Source organism: Mus caroli, chromosome 2 (assembly GCF_900094665.2).
Source record: "Mus caroli chromosome 2, CAROLI_EIJ_v1.1, whole genome shotgun sequence".
In the NCBI taxonomy this organism is placed as follows: domain Eukaryota; kingdom Metazoa; phylum Chordata; class Mammalia; order Rodentia; family Muridae; genus Mus; species Mus caroli.
This window is the reverse complement of record NC_034571.1, coordinates 147,470,313-147,493,581: the sequence shown is the minus strand read 5'-3', so window position 1 is coordinate 147,493,581 and position 23,269 is coordinate 147,470,313. Positions and strand designations below refer to the sequence as shown.

At 39.6% G+C, this 23,269-nt stretch overlaps 1 protein-coding gene across 3 annotated transcripts in view; it reads right to left on the bottom strand.

The window, feature by feature from the left end:
* Acss2 (acyl-CoA synthetase short chain family member 2) overlaps nt 1-21,483 on the bottom strand; it is a 44,460-nt gene extending 22,977 nt beyond the window's left edge. Inside the window, exons 1-2 of one of the 3 annotated variants that reach the window (XM_021181131.2) lie at nt 21,204-21,483; nt 17,366-17,561 (exon numbers count right to left, since the gene is read on the bottom strand). In XM_021181131.2, the coding sequence (XP_021036790.2) occupies nt 17,366-17,561; nt 21,204-21,381 (374 nt within the window). In that variant the 5' untranslated portion in view covers nt 21,382-21,483. Of the gene's footprint in view, nt 1-17,365; nt 17,562-18,130; nt 18,146-21,203 lie in introns of those variants that run through there. The other 2 variants (XM_021181137.2, XM_029470289.1) reach the window with 2 other exon arrangements.
* Between the last annotated feature and the right edge of the window lie 1,786 nt (nt 21,484-23,269).

The window sequence follows — 23,269 nt, the reverse complement described above, 5'->3', positions numbered from 1 at the left end:
GATCAAAAATTAACAGGGACTGGGTTTGAGTTGTAGCTCAGTGGGAGAGTATTTTTTCAAGCATTTACAAGGTCCTGTGTTTTGACTCTCAGCTCAATGGGAAAAAAATTAATCATGTCCAGGTAAATGAGTGAAGTAGGTCACATAACTGAAATTTTTGACAGACACAGAAAATTGTTACAACCTCTTTTAGGTTTTCTATGTGACAGCAACTATATGTGTAGAATTATATTTGGCCTTAGTTTAGGGGTAACAATAGAGGAATCAACTAGAAAGCACAACGCATGCTTTGGCAAAAGGACCTATCCAGTACCTACACTTAACACACCTAGTACTAGTACTTAAATCGGTTAAGTCAATTTTTGTTCAATGGTTCAATGTTGCCATTCCTTAAAGGTCTGGAATCTGAAATTTTAAATACAGATAACTAATTTTCAAAAGTTTAAAATACTGGAAACCAAACAGAACCATTAATGAGAGATTTAACTGATTACTGATCGGGAAATCCACCTGCAGTAAAGTCACCCTTTATCTTCTCATGTTCCTCCTCTGGGGAATCTTCTCCATAGAGTCTTTCCAAACTAGCCCTTGTGTACACCCTCCAACTAATCCACTGTTAGTTAAAAAAAATATTTAGGGGTCAGTGGTGGTGGCCCACACCTTTAATCCCAGCACTTGGGGTCAGAGGCAGGTGGATCTCTGAGTTTGAGATCAGCCTGGTTTATAGAGTTCTAGGACAGTCAGAGCTTGCACAGGGAAACCCTGTCTCAAAAAACCAATAATCACACACGCGCGCGCGCACACACACACACACACACACACACACACACATACATGAACTGGAGAAATGGCTCAGTGGTTAAGAATACACATTGTTCTTGTGAGTTCCATTCCCAGCACCCGTATCAGGTGGCTCACAATGGTCTAAAACTCCATCTCCTTGGGCACTTGCATATCTGCACCTACATACCCATAAATAGTAAATATTTAGAAATATGTATATAATACATAATGTTTTCATAATTATTTTTATTGTCCTTGTCAAAACCACCACTAGCTAAGTCAGAGGTGTTACTCCTTTGCTCAAAACACTCAGGTTGGTCCTCATACAGTTTTGAGTCACAGTCCAAGTCCTTCCAATTCTACTCATTCTTACATGATCTAGTCCCTTTCTATCTCGTCCCTCACATATTCTTGTTCTCTCTTCCTTTCCTGTTCCCTCTGCTTCATACATTGGGCTGCTTTAGTGCTTGCCAAAAACAATAAATCCCAGAGTCATTGTGTTGTAGTACTGTTCCCCCAGATGACCACATGGCTTGCTCTTTACCTTTGAATCACTGATGAAATGTTGGCTTCTTTTATTTATTTTGACTGGATCTCACTTTGTAGCCCAAGCTGGAGTAGAACTCATTATGAAGCCTAGGCTGGCCTCAAACTTACAGCAGTCTTGCCTCAGTCTCCCAAGTGCTATGATTACCAGGTGGTCAGTGAGGCTATCACTGACCACCTCGCTCCTACCTTTACAAGGAATATCTTCTAAGAAATCATTTCTAATTACCCTTTTCCTCCACTTACAACCAAAACAGAAACTTCTTTCGCTCTTCAGGTGTTTTTCACCCCTTTTCCTTGTGACACCATAACACATACAAACTTCTTTTTTTTTCTTTTTTTAGTTTCCATAATTTATTTTAAGGATTAATATATAAAGCATTACATAGTTAAGTTTTATTTTAGAGGTTAATATTTTTACCAAGTGTTAGAAATAAATTATTCTATTAACATTATCAGGTATCATTGTTTTTCTAAAGCTTAGTGCCTAAATGAAAATGTCTTCTCTGAAAATGGACATTCTCTATTTTATTCATCTAATAACAAAGGCAAGTAATCAGGGAACAAACTGAAAAGTCAATTTAACATCAGGAATTCACTGCAAGCATGAAGCATAAACACACATCTGTTTGGGGACATCTGCCTAACACTTGTCTTCCTTAGTGTCTCACTGACTGTGATCCTGCACATACAAACTTCTATTGCACTTGTATGGGTCTAACTTTTCCTATTACACCTAGAGGGCAAGAGTCATGTTCTTTCTCTGCCTCTTCCAAATAAGGCCAGAATAATCAGGAACTCAAGAATGTGGGCAAATCACTAGAAGACTCATAAGTGATTAACAGAGAAGACAGAGATCCTCTCTTTCTACTAGAAGGATAAGGACCAGATTGATGATTTTAATTTCTTACAACTACAAGTAAAGCATAAAATAGGACCAAAGAACTGGGAAGAAGATGGGTGGTAGGCCTGGGTACTTGCCCAGCATGCTCTAAGATCTCCAATACTTTGCCTTCCAATAAAAGATGAATGGAGGGTTGGAGAGATGACTCAGTGGTTAAGAGCACCGACTACTCTTCCAGAAGTCCTGTGTTCAATTCCCAGCAACCACATAGTGGCTCACAACCATCTGTAATGAGCACTCAATGCCGTTTTCTAATCTGTCTGAAGACAGTATATGAAATAAATATGGCTGGAGCAGGGCCAAATAGAAATAAAAATAAAAAAATAAAAAATAAAAAATAAAATAAAGGAGAAGAGATTTAAAAAAAAAAAGATGAATGGGAAATTTGGTTTATTCATAGAACCATTTGGGGGGGGCGTTCTACCCTAGTGAGCCAGGCTGTGCAAAAACCAAACACTTGATAAGAAGTCAAACCTGCTATGTATGAGAGGAGCACCAACCAGATGTTTATCTTGGTAAAAAAAAAAAAAAGGAAGCTGTTGAGGGGTGCCATGGCCTTTCTCAGCTCCCTCTCTCCCTCCCTCTCTCTCCTTCCCTCTCTCCCTCTCTCTCTCCCTCCCCCGACCCCTTGCCTTCACCTAGCTATAGTTACTTTCATTTGTTGCCTGGGTGATCACAATGGCCTCCAAACTGATCTCCCACTACACTCTTGCCCCTTTTTATCTACACATCATTCAGAATGCTTAATTAAAAACATCAATCAGGCCTCATAGCCTTCTGCCTAAAAATCATCAATCAATTCCATTACATAAGGAAGAAAAACCAAACTCCTATACCCTGTCTCTTCCTCTATTTCATCTTGGGCCATTCTCTCACTCTCCTTTCTAAGGCTCCAGTCACACTAGCCTTCTTACAGACAGAACACCCCATACTCATTTACTATCTTCCCGAGTTTGGATCTCCAGCCCCCACTAAGATACTTGGGTACAGCAGCATGTTCCTGAAATACCAATGCTGGTGAAAATGAAGACTTCTGGGGCTTGTTAGCTAGCTAGTTTCACTGAATTGTCTGAATTGGTGAGCTCCAGACTCAGTGAGTGACCCTGTCTCAGAAACTAAAATAGCAACAGGGGAAGACACATAGTGTTGACTTCTTGCCTCCATATACACCTGCACACATATAAATATGTTCACACCATAGAAACATACACACCAAAACTAATAACAAAGAGCTACAAGAAAATTGGCTGTTTCCCCTGCACGATAGAAGCTAGATCCTGAAGGTAGAGGCCAAAGTGATCTTGTCCACTGCTAAATCCCCAACGTCTTGCGCAGAAACTTGTTTATAGTCAGTACTTAATACATTTTTCTGAATGAATTAGTAAATGTGAAAGATTTTTATGGAAACGAAGCAGGCCAGCACTATGTAACTATAAGTGGAATAGTTAGATCTCTTTTGGAGAGCTCGATATAAAGAAAGCCTTTCTAACCGTCAGAGGTATCCAAAGATACGCTCCTTCAGGAAATCTCTACCCCTGAAGGTAACACAGAATTGAGATTTGCAGAGATACTAAAAAGCAGGTTCTGTTATGAGAACCAAACAAAACCAGTATTGCTGAAAGTATACTCAAGTAATGCTAGTAACACAGAGTCTGAGAAACACTCCAACATGCACTAGAGGAGTAAGAATAGGATTGTTCAGTTTGCCCAGGACAGCTCTAGCAACTATTTACACTAGATCATTCTCCAGAGAATGTGGCCTTGGTATTTTTTGGTTTTGGTTTTAAGACAGAGTCTTGCCTATGCAGCTAATGTGGCTTCAAACTCCTGATAACCCTTCAGGGAATGCTGGGATTATAGGTGTGTGCCATCACACTGATGTTGGACTTTTCATTTTACAAATTCCTCATACAATTTATATCCTTGAAGATTAATTGTAAGGCCTTTCAGCAGTATTGGTGATCAAACTCAGGGCCTTGTACATACTAGGCAAATGCTCTGGAACTGATTTACAACTCTAAGCCTTAGCACATGCCTTTAATCCCAGCACTCGGGAGGCAGAGGCAGGTGGATTTCTGAGTTCGAGGCCAGCCTGGACTACAAAGTGAGTTTCAGGACAGCCAGGGCTACACAGAGAAACCCTGTCTCGTAAAAACAAGCAAACAAACAAACAAACAAACAAACAAAAAACAAAAAAACAAAGTAACAAAAAAATTCCTCTAAGCCTTGGTCTTTTGAGACCAGGTCTCCTTCATTATGTAACCCAAGCTCCCCCAACCTTGGAGTTTATGAGATTGTATGCATACCATTACATGCCTGACAGAAGAGTACTTCACGCCAGGCATGGTGGTGCATGCCTTTAATCCCAGTTCTCAGGAGTCAGAGGCAGGCAGATCTCTGTGAGTTAAAAGCCAGCCTGGTCTTCAGAGTGAGTTCTAGGACAGCAAAAGCTACCATACAGAAAAACTCTGTCTTGGAAAACAAAGCAAAACAACAACAAAAAAAATAGTAAAAAAAAATATTTCAAAAGTATAACATGAAAAAGAAAGAAAAAAAGAATTAATAAAAAAAAGAAGTATAACATGAAGAAATAACAAAAGAGTTCTATGACCCATCAAGTGTTGCACAGATTTAAGGATCTCTGATGTAAGCACACCCTCAGGTCATGTTTCCCTCCTACCAAGGGAGTAGGAAGTAGAAACATCATTTGACAAATTAGCAGCCTAGTGTCCCCTGGGTATACTTGTGCTCTAACTGTAGCAGAAAGACTAAAAGGTGGAGGGAGGCCTAGTTCCAAAATTGAATTATAAACCACTCAGAAAGTTAAAGAATGGAGCTTTTGATATCCACCATTCTTCTTACATATGAGAACCCTAAGGCACAGGAATAGGAAGTGATGGCCTTGGGGTTCCCTAGCACACTACATCATTCTAAAGTGGTGCTATCCAACCTAGTAGCCATTAGCCATGTATGACTAGTATACACTTAAAAATAGAAAATTTCATTTATTTAGTCTTACTTTAAATATAATTAACTTGTGCTTAGTAGTCGTCACATTGGACACAGCAGCTGGGTATTCAAATGCCTACCTATTCAAGACATTTTCCTTCTAAATAACATGGCCTTTTCCAAAGGGAGAGATTTCCAAAGTCAGCAGGGAAAGGTTAAGGAAGACTCTATCTATGTGTTAAAGCCCTGAGAACTGTGTGGTTAAAGAGATTTGTCTGCTTCTGCCTCCTAAATGCTAGGACTGCTGCACCACCAACGCATAGCCAGAAAATGTTAAGAGATTAAAATTCTAGTTCCTCAATTTCTGTATGTAATCTTTCCTAACGCTGATCTATTAGAAAATCTCTAAAATTAGAATTCTCTTTTCCGCCTTCTTTCACAACCATCCTTCTCCTATGATTTAAAAAGCCATCAGTTTCTCTCCTGACTTTATGGAGGTATGCCTCACATATCCTAGGTGACGTGCTCTCAGCTGATCTATAACCCCAGTGCTGAAAGAACTGTTTTTCAGTACTCTACCCCAGTGTAACAACTATTTGAAAATCTTCTAGAAATAGATTCAGAGGTTTTATTTTCTGTAAATTCTGGTTATAGGCTGGCAGAGCTGGAGAGAAGATTTAGCAGTTAAGAGCATTTTCTGCTCTTCCTGAGGACCCAGGTTCTATTCCCATCACCCATGTGGCAGCTCACAACTATCTGTAAGTCTACTTCCAGGGTATCTGACCCCTCTTCTGCCTTCCACAGTTACTGCTCACATGTGGTGCACATAAATGCATACAGGCAAAACACCCATACACATAAAATAAAAATAAATAAATAAATAGCCTGGGGTGGGGTCCTGGATTTCTAGCACAACTTTCAGGTGTTTACGTTAACATACAAAAATGCAGGATCCCCTATTTTTAAATATGGAGTTACTAGACCTGCATTTACTGTTTATCTCTAATCCAATAGATGAATTTGTACAAACTCAGCCTTTATTTTTATCTCTGTAAAATATAAGACAGGAAAAGAAGGTTGGAAGAGGTGAGAAGCTGGTGGTAGAGCAGATTACCTCTGTGTATCTTAGACTTGTTGATTCTTTTCTCCTTCCCAGTGGTAGGGGAGCAGTTCTCTAAATTCAAAGAAAATCTGTAGCTTCAGAAAGGAAGAGGATGGAAACAAGCAGAATTTGGAGTCAGGTTAGCAAATGCTCTTGCATTGCTACAGTAGATCAGTGGGCTCATTCCTGGAAGATTTAGAGTATGAAACTTATATGGTAATTGAATCCTTGCTTACATGGGGTAAAGGGAAAACTTAGCTGATACAGAGATCAAAGAAAAGTAATGCCATACCTGCCTCACATGTTGAGTAAATCAATCCAGGTGCAGCTGGTCCTCACATGACTATACTACATAACCGTTTTAAAGGTCACCTTTAACCTGATCCTCACAACTACCCTAGCAGTAGATAGAACAAATATTCCTATTCTCTTTTTAAAATGACAAGAAGTCCAGAGGAAGAGTTTGCCAAGGTCACATAAGGGGCTAAAATGTAAACCTGTACCCAGGGCCTGGGTTTTGAATTCCAGACTATTTGCTTCACTGCAGCAACCAAACCATGATCTTTTCAACTGCTGACAACTTCCTGAAAGACCCACAACCTCAATCAAGCAAGGCAGATCTCATATTTCAACTTTAATAGTCCTTGATGAATGGTGAGCTGGCTCAGTGGGTAAGGGGGCTTGCTGGCAAGCCTGCCAACCTGAGTTCGATTCTTGGAACATGCATGGTAGAAAAAAAGAACTGCCTCCCATACACTGTCCTTCGGCTTACACACACACACACACACACACACACACACACACACACACACACATGTAAAAAAAAAAGTCCTTGGCATTGTCAAGAGTCATGGGAGCATAGGTATGGCCATTTGCTCCTGGAGATACGACCTCCACATTCCCACACTCTCCCTTGGAATAATTTCCTGTTTTACATTTGTTTCTTTATTTCACATTGATCTTAACAACTCATTTCTAAACAAGATTGCAGCTGATAATCTTGTGAGCCCCATGAAAACAAAGACCAGATTTCTTTTATCATCGTATTATCTGAAGCCTACCTATAAATATTTATAAATATCAGAAAGTTAAAAACCTGCAGCTAAAGTCTAGTAGAGTATTTATGGATTGAAGTCCACTAAATCTAGATGTCATAGTTAAGATTCTCTAATAGACATTAAGATGTTAGGTTGTTTGAGGGACTACTTCAATTATTCAGTCATCAAGAACAGCTGATGCTAAAGTTAGTAATAAGATGCCTGTATGACTGAATAGATTTCCATAAATATATCTCAACTATTGGTATAAAATAAATAGCAACCAATTTAGGTAAGTATCTGGGTTACATTTTGTTGTCTGTTAAGACTGAAAGGATAGTCTTTTTATATATTTTTTAATTTCACATGCATTGATGTTTTACCTGTATGTATGTCTGTATGAGGGTGTCGAATTCCCTAGAATTGAAGTTACAGACAGCTGTGATCTGCCATGTGGTTGCTGCGAATTGAACTCAGGATCTCTGAAAGAGCAGCTAGTGCTCTTAACCGCTGAGCCATCTCTCCGGCCCCTAAAGATAGTCTTTTAAGACCATGAGAGTCAAGACTGAACTGAAGAAGACTAGAATGAAGGAGACTAAAAAGACAAAGCAGCATATTTTATATATAATTTTATTGCTGAGCCCTCTTGCTATAAAGGACATTACTGACACAATTTCAACAAAGTGGCAATGGAGTCAAAAGATATGGTAAGTGATATATGGATATTGATTTCCTTGTTTTTTGTTTTTTTGTTTTTGGGTTGTTTGTTTCTTTGAGACAGGGTTTCTCTGTGAAGCCCTGGCTGTCCTAGAACTCACTCTGTAGACCAGGCTGGCCTTGTATTTCCTTGTTTTGAGAGTCATATTATGGTTATACAGGAGAAAGTTCTTATTTCTATTACCCTCAAGTTGTTCAGGGAAAAGTTATTTTCATTGTATTTGCAATTTTTTGGTAATTATGATAATTTTTTAATTGTCATAGTATGTTTATTCATCTTAAACTTCAGCTAATCCTTGTAGCAGTTCTTCTGGTTTTGTTGATGAAATTAGAGACTGAACCTAGGGCCCTCATAAAAGCACACTACCACTGATCTATAGCCCTAACCATCTCACATATTTTTCACTAGGCTGGACTTAAACTTTATTCTACAGCACAAGCAGGCTAATTCTACTGGCTAATTCTCTTGAGTAGTTGAGATTGCAGGCCTGTTCCACCAGACCTAGCTCCCTTGTAATCTTTTGAGATGGACAAGATTTGCTATCCCCATTTGAAAGATGAGAAAACTAAACCTCAAGAAGGATGTCATTGGGCCGGGCGTGGTGGCACACGCCTTTAATGCCAGCACTCAGGAGGCAGAGGCAGGTGGATTTCTGAGTTCGAGGCCAGCCTGGTCTACAAAGTGAGTTCCAGGACAATCAGGGCTATACAGAGAAACCCTGTCTCGAAAAAACCAAAAAAAAAAAAAAAAAGGAAGGATGTCATTACTTGTTTAAGATCCCAAAGTAACTAAGGCCTCTACCTACAAATCCTCAGGCTGGGTTCCTTATCTTTTTAAATATACTCATAATCAAAAGAATGTTTATTTTTCAAAATGTAAATCTGATCTGTTGTATTCATACTTGAACCCTTCAATGACCGTTTTGTTTTGTTTTGTTTTGTTTTGTTTTGTTTTGTTTTGTTTTGTTTTTCAAGACAGGATTTCTCTGTATAGCCCTGTCTGTCCTGGAACTCACATTGTAGACCAGGCTGGCCTCGAACTCAGAAATCCGCCTGCCTCTGCCTCCCAAGAGCTGGGATTAAAGGCGTGTGCCACAACCGCCTGGCCTTCAATGACTTTCTAACACTTGTCACAACTACAACTTTATATGTTTGAGTATGGAACAAAAAGTTTTGGTCTTTCTCCCAAAACTTCTCCTCCAAGTATCTTATTCATCTAGAATAACGGAAATTGCATTTCCTTTTTCTCAGTTGATAAGACACATGAAGAAAAACTTATGAGATGTGTCTTTTTGTTGTCATTGTTTTAAAGATTTATTTATTTTATGAATATGAGTACACTGTCTCTCTCTTCAGACACACCACAAAGGGCATTGGATCCCACTACAAATGGTTGTGAGCCACCAAGCAATTGCTGGGAATTGAACTCAGGACCTCTGGACCAACAGACAGTGCTCTTAACCACTAAGCCATCTCTCTAGCCCTTGATTTTTATTGAAACATAGTTGCTCTGTGTAGCCCAGTCCATACTCCTGTTTCAGCCTCCTGAGTGCTGGGATTATATACATTGATACCACACTTGGCTCCTTGGAGAGATTCTTTTTTAATGTATTTTTTTTACATTTACTTATTTACGTGTGTATGCACATACACATATATGCATGACATAGCATATGTGTGGAAGTCAGAGAACAAGTTGAGGGTGTCAGTTCTTTCATGTGGGGGTCAAACTCAGGTAATCAAATTTAGTGGCAAGCACCACTCACTACCTGATGAGCCATACTGCTGGCCCTCCTTGGAGATATGTTTTTACTTTATTCTCTTATGAATAAGGCCCATCTGTTACATCTATTGACGTTGCTTTCACATTATACAAAAATCTGCCCATTTTCCTTGACTTCTACCATTATCACTATTGTCCACTCTTCCTGAACTACAAAAGTGCCTCTCCGCTGATCACCTATGAATTTCTCTAAGCTTGTTCTCAAGTTACGATGTAAATTATATGTTGTACATATTCAGTGGAAAATTATTTAATGAGCAAGTGCATCTCAATTAAGGGAAATATACTACTCTATTAAGATTTCACTTTAATATTTTTAGCTTTATAAATAGTAGTTGACATTTCCAAAAGCAGCTCTTTTTTACTCTCTTAAAAAACTACTAATAGACAAATGCTATGTGAGTAGAAGCATGGTGTCTGGATGACAGAATGTAAACTGCCCCCTTTCAGAATAAATTATAATTACTTTAAGACCCTAGCCAAGTTATTTATACTGTCTGAGCCACAAGCTCCAAAATGTTATAAATTATATCCAGGTTAAAAAAAATAAGGGAATAAATACATAAGTATAGCAACAGAAGACAAAGTTTTTTATTAGAATAAGTAGAGAAATTTATAGCCAGGAATAATGGCACACACCTGTAATCTTGGAACTTAGGTGGCTGAGGCAGGAGGATTTCTATGAGTTCAGTACCAGGTGAGTCAGGGCTACACAACAAGACCCTATTTCTAAGAAAAAGAAACAAGGAAGAAATCAATCAATCAATTTCTGGCAGTGTGGAAAGCTGTAAGAAGCTGAAGAGCCAAGCACAGCTGCTTGTGTAGTTAGTATCACTGTAGTCATGACAAGTCAGAGTATGGCAACATTGAGATGGGAAGCAGACCACAGCTGGTATCTGAGAGATCTTAGCCAACTAAAGTATGTCTGGAGGAAACAGGCTAATGATTAAAAGGATTATGTAGGAAACTATATCATGTGAAGAACCAGAGAATGTGGACTCAGTATTACCTCATCCATAAAACAAAAAACACTACAAAAGCTTAAAGGTTTTTTTTTTTTTTTTTTTTTTTTTTTACATGAACTCTGCAAGTTCCCACACACATATATCACAGATTTCCACAGGAACATGAGAAAGAAAACAGTGCAATGTGACTCTGGGATTTCATCTTTGCTCCTACAAAAATTAATCCATGGCTTCTCACAACAATCTGTACAGTGCAATGTGACTCTGGGATTTCATCTTTGCTCCTACAAAAATTAATCCATGGCTTCTCACAACAATCTGTGTGATAAAATCTGTTCTTCCCATTCTACAGATGGGAAAACTAAGACTTAAAGAGTTAACGTAAGTTAATGTGTATGGTGATGGGCCTCCTCTGGTAACCACACATTATTGAAAACACCTTGCAGAATAACTCAAGAGTTCTGCAGTTTTGATTTATTTATAGGATTATGTCTAGGTTTGTCAGAAGGAGCTACAAGACAGTTAACAAAAGCGTGAAAGATCTAACAACTTCTCTTTACCTTCCTTACTGCATATCCATATAGAGCTCCTTAAAGAATGAATCTGATTTGAACTCATTAATGTTTAGAGAAGGAATTTAAGAAACAGGGAGAACCCATAAACTCTAAAGATGATCCTAAAGTAAAAGGCTCAAAGAAATTAAGGCTCAAAGACCCTAGATGTGAAATTTTGAAGTTGTAATCAGTATGTTCATAATTCAAGTAGAAATAAAAGAAGCTCAAATAAAAACTAGGATGACCAGATTAATCATTTTTAAAGGGCCATCTTGTGCCAGTGAGATGGCTCTTCAGATAAGACGACTCGCCACCAAGCCTGACAACTTGTGTTTGATCTCCAGAACCCACACGGTAGGAAAGAACTGACTGTTAATGGGAATGGAACAGAAAGATATCGTTTTAGTTAAGTTAGAGGAAGGAAACTTATTGGAAAGAATGGATGAACTACAAGAAAAAAACAGAGAGGAAAGAAACAAGAATTCTGTTTAATATCTTATCTTTCACAGACACATGCTCATTTGAGCAAGGGTTAAATTTGTCCTCTAAAATAAGATTTTGCCTGTAACTTCTCTGTCACTGTCTTTGTCTTAGTGTGTTAGTGATGATTTACATGATTAATAAAATAATTGGGATGTATCACAGGGCTCCCAATGGAGAAGCTAGAGAAAGTACCCAAGGAGCTAAAGGGATCTGCAACCCTATTGTTGGAACAACATGATGTACTAACCAGAACCCTGGAGCTCTTGTCTCTAGCTGCATATGTATGGAAAGATGGCCTAGTCGGCCATCAATGGAAAGAGAGGCCCATTGGACTTGCAAACTTTATATGCCCCAATATAGGGGAATGCCAGGGCCTAAAGAATGGGAATGGGTGGGTAGGGAAGTGGGGGGCGCTATGGGGGACTCTTGGGATAGTATTGGAAATGTAATTGAGGAAAATATGTAATAAAAATATTAAAAAAAAAAAAATAAAATAATTGGTCACAAAATATTAGGATAGTTATGCAGGGAGAGATAACAAGTGACATATTTTATAGGCTGCTAAACGAGTAAGAATTGAGAGATAGTAAGTGATTTGTTTATGTAGCCTATATAACGGCTCAAGAGCATCCTTGGATACGTGGCAAGTTAAAGATCAGCCTTGGTTAAATAAGGTTTATGGGAAGAAAGTGGGAATAATGGTTGATGACTGGTATTTTTGTCATATGTAGTAGAATTGAATTCTATTTCCAGTTTACTCCAAGAAAGGTCCCCAGTCACCAAAGCCCAACAATCTTGGTACTGTCTACCTGTAAACAGCACCAGTTAAGGGGTCTCTACCCTGAATAACAAACTCTCAGTTCTCTCGATTCACACTCCTGCTTCCACACACATTTTCTGTTTTTGTTTTTTTGCTTTTGAGGCTGGGTCTCAAATAGCTAGGTGTGCTTCAAACTTGCAGTGTAGCTGAGGCTGGCTTTAAACTCTTGAGGCTCCTACTTCCATCTCTCAATTGTGAGGACAGCAGGTGTGTGCCACCTGGCCCAGTTTCAGATTAATCTTAAATCTAGCTGTGGCCACACCATTCTTCTTTAACATCTCAAAAGTAGTGATCTCTCGATTCTGGACCTTATCCACTATCTAAAAAGTGTTGAGGTCATCAGGCTGAAAACCTTCCAAGACAGCAAATTCCATGGACTCTTTACTCAGAATAGATCCAGATTTTGAGTACTTTTAACCACTTTTACAACTGCAACTATTACCTAAATCATTGTGTTTCACCGAGACTTCTACTATACCTTGTCTCAGAGCTACTTTTTATTCTCAATGTAAAAGACAGATCCTAGGTATAATACAAGTCTTTGCCATGCCATTGCTCAAGACTGTCTAGTCATTCCCATTTCACCATGCATAAAAAGCCACAATCTTTATTGGCTTTCATGGTTCTAAATGATCTAGCAGCCTGCTGACCTCAATACTTCCCCTGAACCTCCCCTTACATGGCTTGAGCTATACTAACTTACCAGTTTTCACACACACCAAGCATCAGTACACGCCTGCTCTTCCATCTATCTGGAACATTTCTCTTCTCTAGCCCAATTATCACATGGCACACTGCATCATTTCTTTCAAACTTCTGCCCAAATGATGTCACCCCATCAAAGCATCTTCCTTTGTTAGTCCTATTTGCACTGTCGCTCCCTTGCTCTGAGGACTGGATTCCAGTCCTTGAAAGGAAAACGCTTTACTAACTGAGCTATATCCTCAACCCCTATTTGTCATATTTTGTTTGTTTGCTATTGTCTCTTTACATTCCATAAAGAAAAGAATTTTGTCTGTTTTGTTCAAGTATTTGTTAAGTAAATAAATCTTTCCTTGCATAAACCTTTTATTCTAAAAAGACTTGTTGGCTTCTGTTTGTTTCTCATTCAATTTTTTTTGCAACTTTTAAAAATTAAAATATAATTACATCTCATTGCTCCCTCCAGTCCCTCCGCTATCTTCTTTCTACCCCCACTCAAATTCATAGTCTCTTTTTAAAAATTCTTATTATTTTATATATGTGAGTAAATACATAAATACAACCTACTGAGTCTGTTTAGTGTTGCCTGTATGTATAAGGTTTGGGAGCTGACCATTTGGTAAGACTTGGTATTTTTACTGTCCTAAAATACAGCAATAGTGATTAACATCTACTACGCCCTTCTACCATCCCAGGATACTGGATGCATGAGTTTGTTATCTTACTTAAGTTCATTCAATTGACAACTCCATAACATAAAATCTATTTTATGTATATTTTATTTTTTGCTTTGGGTTTTTGGATATAGGGTCTCATGCAGCCAGGTTGGTTTCAAATGATCTATGTAGCCAAGTCTGGCCTTGGACTCCTGATCATTCTGTCACAACCTCCTGAGTTGCTGTTGTTTAGTTTTTTGTTTACTTTTTAGTAGCAAGGAATTTTAAATATCTATTTAATCTCCCCAAATAGAAGGTAAACCCTATAATGCCTGTGCCTGGAACACTTAATCCTGATTTAACAAATCTGGTTTTTTAATTTTAATTTGAAAATAAATATATTTGACTAGTATGGCTATTTTCTCTTTTCTCTATCACAGTCTAATGTTGTCAATTTGAACAAGTCAGCATCATAGTAAAGAAAAGTAGAGTTGGCTAATAAAACTATTTGAGATTCGTCTTCACTTTATCTTCACATAGGTGTACAACCCTTTCAGGAATCATTTTCCCTCTCTAGCTAATCTTAGATGTGCTAATCTATAAAGAAAGTTGACCTATGTAGATTCTAACAGGCAAATAGAGTTCTAAAAATAATATAATTCCATAAACATTTATTATGTGCCAAGCCAAAGTAAAAGGCCAAATTCTTCCTTGTGTGGTTCTGTTTTAGCTAACTAGAATACATTCTAAAGAGTGTTATGTTCCTTGTGGATTATTTCAGTGCATAAATATGTCCCAACACAAGAAATGAACTACAAATGTGATAATATAATAATATTACGTTCATCTAAACGACACTACTTAAGCCAAGAAGAAAGCAATAAGAAAAAGAAAACTTGCCAGATCTGATGACTCATGCCTCTAATCTCAATATCTCAGAGGCTGAGGCAGGCAGAGCAGCTGCCTACAGAGTTGTGGGGTTAATTTCTATGATTTTGAAACCAAGCTGGGTTACATAATGGGTTCCACAATGGTCTGGCTAAAATAACAAAGATCCTAGAGCTGGAGATATAGGTTAGTGTAAGAGTACTCACCTTAACAGCACAAGGCCCTAGGTTCAAATCCTAGAACTATCAGATAAAAAGTTACGAAAATTTTTATTTTAATTACATGTACATGTTAAAAAGTTTGGGAAATTCTGTGTATATGATAAAGGCAAGTGGTACAAGAAAAAGATGGTAGGTAATTGCTGACTTCAGAGAAAACAAAAATCTGTACATGAAAGGAAAAGCAAAGGCTGGGATGCAGCTCCACTGGTAGGATGCTCGCCCTCGCTCACCATGGACAAGCCCCAGCATAAGATGAGCATGGCAGTACAGGTCTCTAATCCCAGTACACAGTAGAGCAGTAGAGGAAAGTAGAGGGAAAGGGATCAGAATCTCTCTGTCATCCTCCGCTACACAGTTATTGAGGCTAACCTGAGATATGCATGGCCCCACCTCAGAGAGAGAGAGAGAAGAAAAAAGAGTAAACGCCATCTTAATCCACTTACTACACTGCTCTGATAAAGACTGTGGTCTGAAGTTAACTTTAAAAGTGTGTTTAGTGAAAGAAAGAAGTTAGCGGAGCATCTGAGAGTTAAATTCTCATCTATGATAACAAGAAGCCAGTCTGCTCGTAAAGACAATTCAACAGTGGTGGAGCTGTCCCTCAGCACGAGCAAAAGTCTAACCCCCAGTACCACAAAAAGCAGCAGCAGTAGAGAAAGAGGAGGGAGAGACGGAAGAGGAAGTGGTGTAAGTATATTCACAAACAGGGGCCCAACGAAGAGAAACAATTATGTATCTAGCATATTTGCACTTTATTTTTTATTATAACAAATGTAATCCATCTGTGGTTTACTTTACTTTAAACATAAAAGAATTGAAAATCAATTGCCCACTGTTTCTCTCTCCCATTTCTCTACATTCCCCTGTATTCATAACATCTAATATGAGGCTAAGTAGCCATTATCTTTTTACAATTTGTTAAGTGTGTATGTATGTGTGTGTGCATGCACACATGTGCACATACATAAGTGCAGGTGCCTGTGGCATCTACAAGAGGGCATCAGATTCCCTGGACCTGGAGTTATAGGCAGTCTAAGCTATTCTACGTGGGCTCTAGGAGCTGACCTTGGGTCCTTCGCAAGAGCAGTATGCTCTCTTAACACTGAGACATCAGTCCAGTCCTGGTACCCAATATCTTTAAAAATTATTGTTGAACAAGTGATTGTGTAAAAGCCAGGTACGGTTGTCTTACCACAGAATTAATTGCACTGGAAATAAATTTGCAGATTACTATTGAAGTGCTCCCATTGAACACTACTTCTTAGAAACAGTGTTAACATACATTGGGGTCCCACAAAGACAAGTTTGAGAGGGTAGGCATGTGAGGGTAGATCTGGGAGGAATTAGGGGGAAGAGTTGGAATTAAATATGACCTAATATATTGTAAGAAATCTTCAAAGAACTAATTAAACATATATTTTAAAAAGAAATCTTGCCAGGCATAGTGGCTTTTGTAGTTATATGGACATCAAACACATTATTTCTTAAGCTAATAAACATAGTATCTAAGAGTTAACTCAATAAAAGGTAATGATAGCAGTGATAGAGTTGGTAAAAAACATAATTCTCGATTTTTGTCCCAAAGCAAGATTGAAAAAAGCAACCAAATCCTGTTCTCTCCTATATGCCCATTCTCCTCATCTGCAGCCATAAACCAAGAACAGGAGGGCCACTTGATTTTATGTTGACCACTACCCAGTAGTTACATGATTTGAACAAAATAATTTAACTTCTTTGATTTAATTTTCCTTGCTGAAATATCAAATTAATGATGCATTGCTTACTCTTTTCATTACTGTAAGCATCAAGTAAATTTATGGAATTTGAAGTACTTTGTGACAGTCCAGTGTGGATGGCACACAACTGTAATTCCATCAGTTAGGAGGCTGAAGCAGGAGGGTTATTGCAAGCTCAAAACTAGTTTTCATTACCTAGCAAATACCAGACCAGCCAGAATTTTACAGTAAGACTCTATCTCAAGATATCTGGAGTTGCAGGTATGGGGTAGCAAGATACCAGCAGGTAAAAGGCATTTGTCTACAAGCCTGATGATCTGAGTTCAATCCCTACAACCCACAATGTGAATGACAGAACCAACTCCTGAAAGGTGCCCTCTGACCTCTGACTCACATGCCACCCACATGCAATTAGTTAATTTTAATATTTAAAATTTTTAATGATAAAGCATACTGTGAATTATAAAATGCTATATAAATTTGAGATTGTTCTCTGCCATAGACTATACATATTTTTACCAGTAAAAAGCAACTTTGTCGCCCAGTTTTTTCTCATGGACATTTCGATCCAGCACGTTGTAGCAGATGTTTGTAGTTGCTCCTTTCATCCACTCAGTGAATATTTTCCCTTTAGTCACATCAAAGTTGTACTGGAGGAATGGGCCAGGGCATGCGGTTTTCCAGTAAAATTCCTTGGCAATGTTTCCCCAAAACTCTGCAACAAAAAGAGATGTCCACATATCCCTAAGTATCAAACATATTTATCATTAAATGGATTACTAGTACATGCACAGGACCAAGTTACAATCACCCTGTCCTAGGACTCATTATCTGTCGACTCTAGTCATCTATTAATCTCACACCTACAGGCTATTCCCAAATGTTGATCCAAATTATTCCTTGTATACTCAAAGCTAACTATCCAGAGCCAAGAGTGGTGCCACATGCCTATTATGATCCAAGCACCTGGGAGATAGAGGCAGAATTATCAGGAGTTCAAGATCAGTCTTTACACAGGGAGTTCAAAGCCAGCATGTGCTATGAGACTTTGTTTCTAGCACACACACATACACACACATTCAAAAGTATCTATTCAGATTTTACCACCTATTTAAATCATATCCATGTAGTACCTAGCACAATGAGCAGTATCCAATAGTCAATCAACAACAATAAATAAATAAATTCTTTACCCATAAAGTCTTCCACAATCATCTCTTTGCTTAGTTTGTTCATTATTTCTTAGTTATTATTTATTGAGCATTTCCTCTTATAACTACTTACACAAGTATGATTTTGCAGGTTACTAAGTCAAGACTTGAATTTCCCTGAGAAGACATTCTCACTAATTTCCAAAAGATAGGTATACATTTTACTCTGGAAACAAATGAAAATTGTATGAGAGGAAACCAAGTGAGGTTTGAAACTATTTTATGATTTGAGGCTGAAACACTGAAAATAATGAAAATATCAGCAGAAATTAATTCACAATTTGGCATAGTGGGACTAGATAATATAATTGAAAACTAAATCACATGGTATGCCACCTTTCAATCTATTAAGGAAATAAATATTAAATAAACCCAAGGTACTACTGAATGTATACCTATAAAACAAGATTTTTTAAAAATTTAACCCTATGCTTGGCTACATGAGGTTTGTCTAGGGAATCAAATACTTTAAATACTTTTATATATCAACAACACTGTAACAAATGTCTAACAAAGAGAAGTTATAAAACTTTTTAGAATATGTATTTGCTAACTTAACTTTGTGTGTGTGTATATATATATATATATATATATATAAAGAAAATAACCCCAAAGAGGGAAGAAGGCATTACCAAAAAGGTTTCTATAGCAACACTACAATAGTGAAACTAGAAAAGGGTACAATAATGTAGGCCTGTAATCAGACTGCTTAGAAGGTAGAGCCAGAGAATCAGGAGTTCAAAACCAGCCTTAGCTAACATGAAATTTGAGGCCAGCCTGGGCTACATGAAACACTGACTATAAAGAATTGATAAATAATAAATCTAGGGCTGGAGAAATAGTTCAGTTTGTAACGTGACTGCCACACAAGCATGAGGATCTGGAATATGGCCACTCATTTGTCATTCTAGTGCTTTGAGGGCAGAGACAGGTAGATCTCTGGGGCTTGCTGAGCCACCAAAGTTGTCCTCTAGTCAACACACACACACACACCTTAAAACAAACTCCAAAGTCCAACAATTAAAAAGTGGTAAAAACTAGTAATTATATATGTACATGGTCTCTCTCTATATATAAATTATAATATAATAAAATACTGAGTGACCATTTTTTAAAGAAGCCAGCCGGGACTATGATCTAAGACCCTCACACATACACAGATGCACAGAATGTTTTTTACAATGACATATGAAAGCAGTGTTCCCAGAATATCAGCCTAATGGTGTTAGATAAGTCTACTGGAACAACTGAAGGTGTTAAGACTAGGGAGGAGGGGACAAATTAGGAGACTGCTTCCTGCTTTTTTGATTAAGGTATCTATGAGAATGGAAGAAAGGGTCAGTCTGAGAGTGATTTTGAAGTAGTATTGACAGAATTTGATGAAACACAAGTTGTGGAGTCAGAGAATAGCATAGTATTCACATGATGTAGGTTTAAATCCCAACTCCATGAAAGCCTTGCTTTACGTCAGTCTTTCTAAGCTTCAGTTTCCTTCTCTGTAAAATGTGGGTTGTACCCACATCAAATCAAACTGAAATACTGCTTAGTAAACAATAATAATTCATAAGGTATAAAAGAGATATGAGAAGGTGATGATAGAAGGAATTTATAGTTTGACACTACCAGAAAATTAGGGCAAGAAAGAAAAGAATAAATTGGGGAAGAAAGCAGATTTGTAAACCTTACTCACAGACTTGTTTTGTTCAGTATAACGTCATCAAAGTGTGTGAAATTAAAAAAAAAAAAGTGTGTGAAATACAAATAAATTGTCTATAGTCCTGTGAAACTTGGAAACAAAATGTAAGTGAAAAACACGGTGTGAGGCTATATACATGAAAGAGGAATTACTGTGTAGTGCTAGCTTACCCCAGGAAAATAGATGGAAGTCACAATAGAAGAAAATACACAGAAAGAAAATGGAAAAGACACCTGAGGACTCAAAGTTGGACACTACTTGTAGCAATGAACAACTTCGCACTTGATTCGATACTGTTTTGCATTGTTCAGTATCTGCCTCATCCACATTGTTCTTAAACATTTAAATCATTACTTATTTAATGGCTGCTGGGTATCAACAATTCGATAATGGACCCTTTTATTACCCACTTCGGACTTTTTAATTTATGAATCTAGCGTTAGTATTCCTATCTTAGAGATGAATAAATTCAATATAAGTTTTTAAATCTGCCTAAGACTGCAAGCAAAGCTATGTATGTATTTTTCGGGCAGGATTTGTGGCTTGTGTTTACCTTACTACCAAATATCATGCTCCCTCTCAGCCAGGACATGGTGGTAGGACAGAGTCTCACTATGGAGCCGTGGCTGTTCTGGAACTACCTATGCAGAGCAGGCTGGCCTTGAACTTACAAAGACCTGCCTCTGCCTCCCCAATGCAGGGGATTAAAGGCCTGGCCAGATCGTGGTTTTGCACCCTAAACTGTCCTGACACTTAAGAACGTGTCAAGGCATAGAATTGTCTCTCAGACTCTGAGTTACTAGAATTTAGACCCAAATTTGTTTTTTTAAAGCAAAAAACCAAGCAGGCTTGGTGGTAAACCTCACTCCGTCTTGTTTTGTTCACTATACCATCAAAACAACCAAAGCATCGGCATATTGACAACTCGTACAGTTGTGTATTGGGATTGCTGTCATTTTACACAGAGGCAGGACTCCCTAGATGGGAAACAGACTTGCACTGACGCTGAGCAAAATGAGATGGGCGCATTCGTTAAAGGTCTGAGGGAGGCATGGTTGAATTGGAGGCAAAGGTGATTCTCTTCAGGGCTCTCCTTCCCTCAAGGCTCACCCTTGCTCCTTGGAGCCCTTCCTTTCACCTCGAGGGCTCTCTTTCTCACGGAACTTTCTCCTCACCGATCCCCGCTTCTTCTCACGGAACCCGCATCTCCTCGTGAAAACTCGCATCTCCCAAAACTGCCAAGTCGCCAGAGAGTCCCCCAACTTCTAGGAAGTCTCGCCTCACAGATGACTCCTTCTTCTCACAGAACGCCACCTCTTTCGAATCCCTTTTCCATCTCCCTCAGGGACCCTCCATCTCCTCCCTTTCTAACGGAGCTCGGTAAATCCCCCTCGGACTCCCGCTCCTCTGCTCACTGGCGCCTCCAAGAGTCGCCCGGGCCCAGCCTCACCCCGTGGCTCCTCCACAGAACGCCGGTGCAGCTCGCGGTAGCGCTGCAGAGAGGGGACGTGCGCCGAGCGTCTGACCTCCGGCGGCGGGGACCAACCCCGCACCCGGCCCTCGGCGCCGGTCTCCTCACGAGCCCGGCTCCCGCTGCCGCTCTTGCGCCGCTCCTCGGGAAGCCCCATCGCATCAAGTTCCGAACACCTTAGCCGCCGTTGCGGTCGCTGCGGGTGCCGGGGCGGGGAAAACAAGTCGACCCTAGAGGCGGGGCCTCGGGTGAGGGCGGAGCCTGAAGCTAGAGGCCGTGCGCTAGGCATCCAATAGGGGGTAGGGCCGTGTGTGAAGGGGCGGGGTCAGCAAAAACCGCTGAAGACGAGGGGGTAAGGGCGGAGCTGACTTGCCGGAAGGGGTGGAGCCGTAGTGAAAGCAGAAGGAATGGTCAGGGAATGACAGGAGAGGGGTGGGGCCTTGGAATGACAGTGGAGGGGCGGGGCCAGAGGTGACAGGCGAGAAGGCGGGCCCGTGGAGTGATGGGGTGTAGCCCGGCTGGATGTGACACGAGAGGAGGCAGGGCTGTGGAGTGACCATGTTAGGGTCTTGGAGTGACAGGGGTTGGGTTACGGCGCCGCGCAGCTTGGGACGTGAAGGGCTGGCTAATAAGAGGCATTGTGTCATCCGTTGTGCACTTTCCGTGGTCTGATTGCGCGATCCTGTCACTCCAGAGTTGGATAGCCAAGTGTAGTACAGTTCCTTCTGGGTGACACTCCTCCAAGTCTCCCACCGAGCAGCACCCCTATTCTGTTCACATGGAAAAATTCCTCCGCGACCTTGAGGGCACAGATTCCCAATATGAACCTTCCTGCCAACTCGTTCTGATTCTCTCCCACCTCTTAGGACATGTCATTCTTTTTGCCTCCATAAATCTCCATCCTGATGTAAAGTACAAGACTCTTAAGTGAAGACGAGGAGGATCCTTCAGATATTGGCTCCAAATGCACAAGTTCTCCTTGCACTAAAGGTAAATTCAGAAAAGGAAGGGAAATGTCACAAAGTCGGGGAGCAGATAATGATCAAGTAATGGTCAGGTCTGAGTTCTTGTGTTGTTTGTTTTTACTAACATAAGCAGAAAGCCCGATCTTAAAATACAAGGTCTATGCAATATAAAATAATACAAGTATAAAGAGGAAAAATTTACCTTCTTTAATTCACCTAAGTACACACCTATCTGCCACAAATTGAGTTTACTTCCCTCCGACTTCCCTCTATCCTCTTCACCCAAAAGGAAGCCGAGCAGGACACCCTCCACTTCCTTCCTACAGTTATCACCAAGGACTACCTCATCTTACAATTCAGACTGTCAAGACAAGGATCTTTAATTATTTAGCTACAAGAGTGAACCTGAGGTCTGAAGCAGCCAGCTCCTGCCATTTAATGTCTACTTAGGGCTTGTGACCCATCAACTCACCTGCTACACTGATCTTTGTCCAACTGACCATATGCTTAGCCCACCCTAAACTGAAAAACGCATGCTCAGACATATGATCCAGAGCCTACCTAATCCTGAGGGGAGCTTTTAAAACTCACTAAGAACATACAGACCTTGTAGAATAGACAAGGGTCTCAGCGAGGGAACAGATACTTTCTCAAGGAGACATCAACCCCTCTGAACAAATACACACTTCATTGAAATTGCACAAACTATATTAAGGAGGCAGAGCTTTTTCTGGAGGTCTCAGACCCCTCGGAAAAGCCCTGCTTATAGGATGCAGATGGCATTACCAGGCTAAGAGACAGGCTTTCCTCTAGGGGATAAAGACTTCACTAAAGATATCTGAACCCCGATGAGAGGGTTCAATCCTTACTGAGGGCCTTCTACATACACTGAAGGAGTGGACAGCACTCAGGCCACACAGATCTCACTGGGGACAAAACTCTCATTGGAATAGAAGGAGTCACAGAAACAATGATCGCTATAGACACCAACAATAAGAACCTCTCTATGGGGAAGAAGGCATAAATAAGTTTGCCTATTGATCTGAAGACCACCATCCCTTATTCCCAATTCCACTGCCC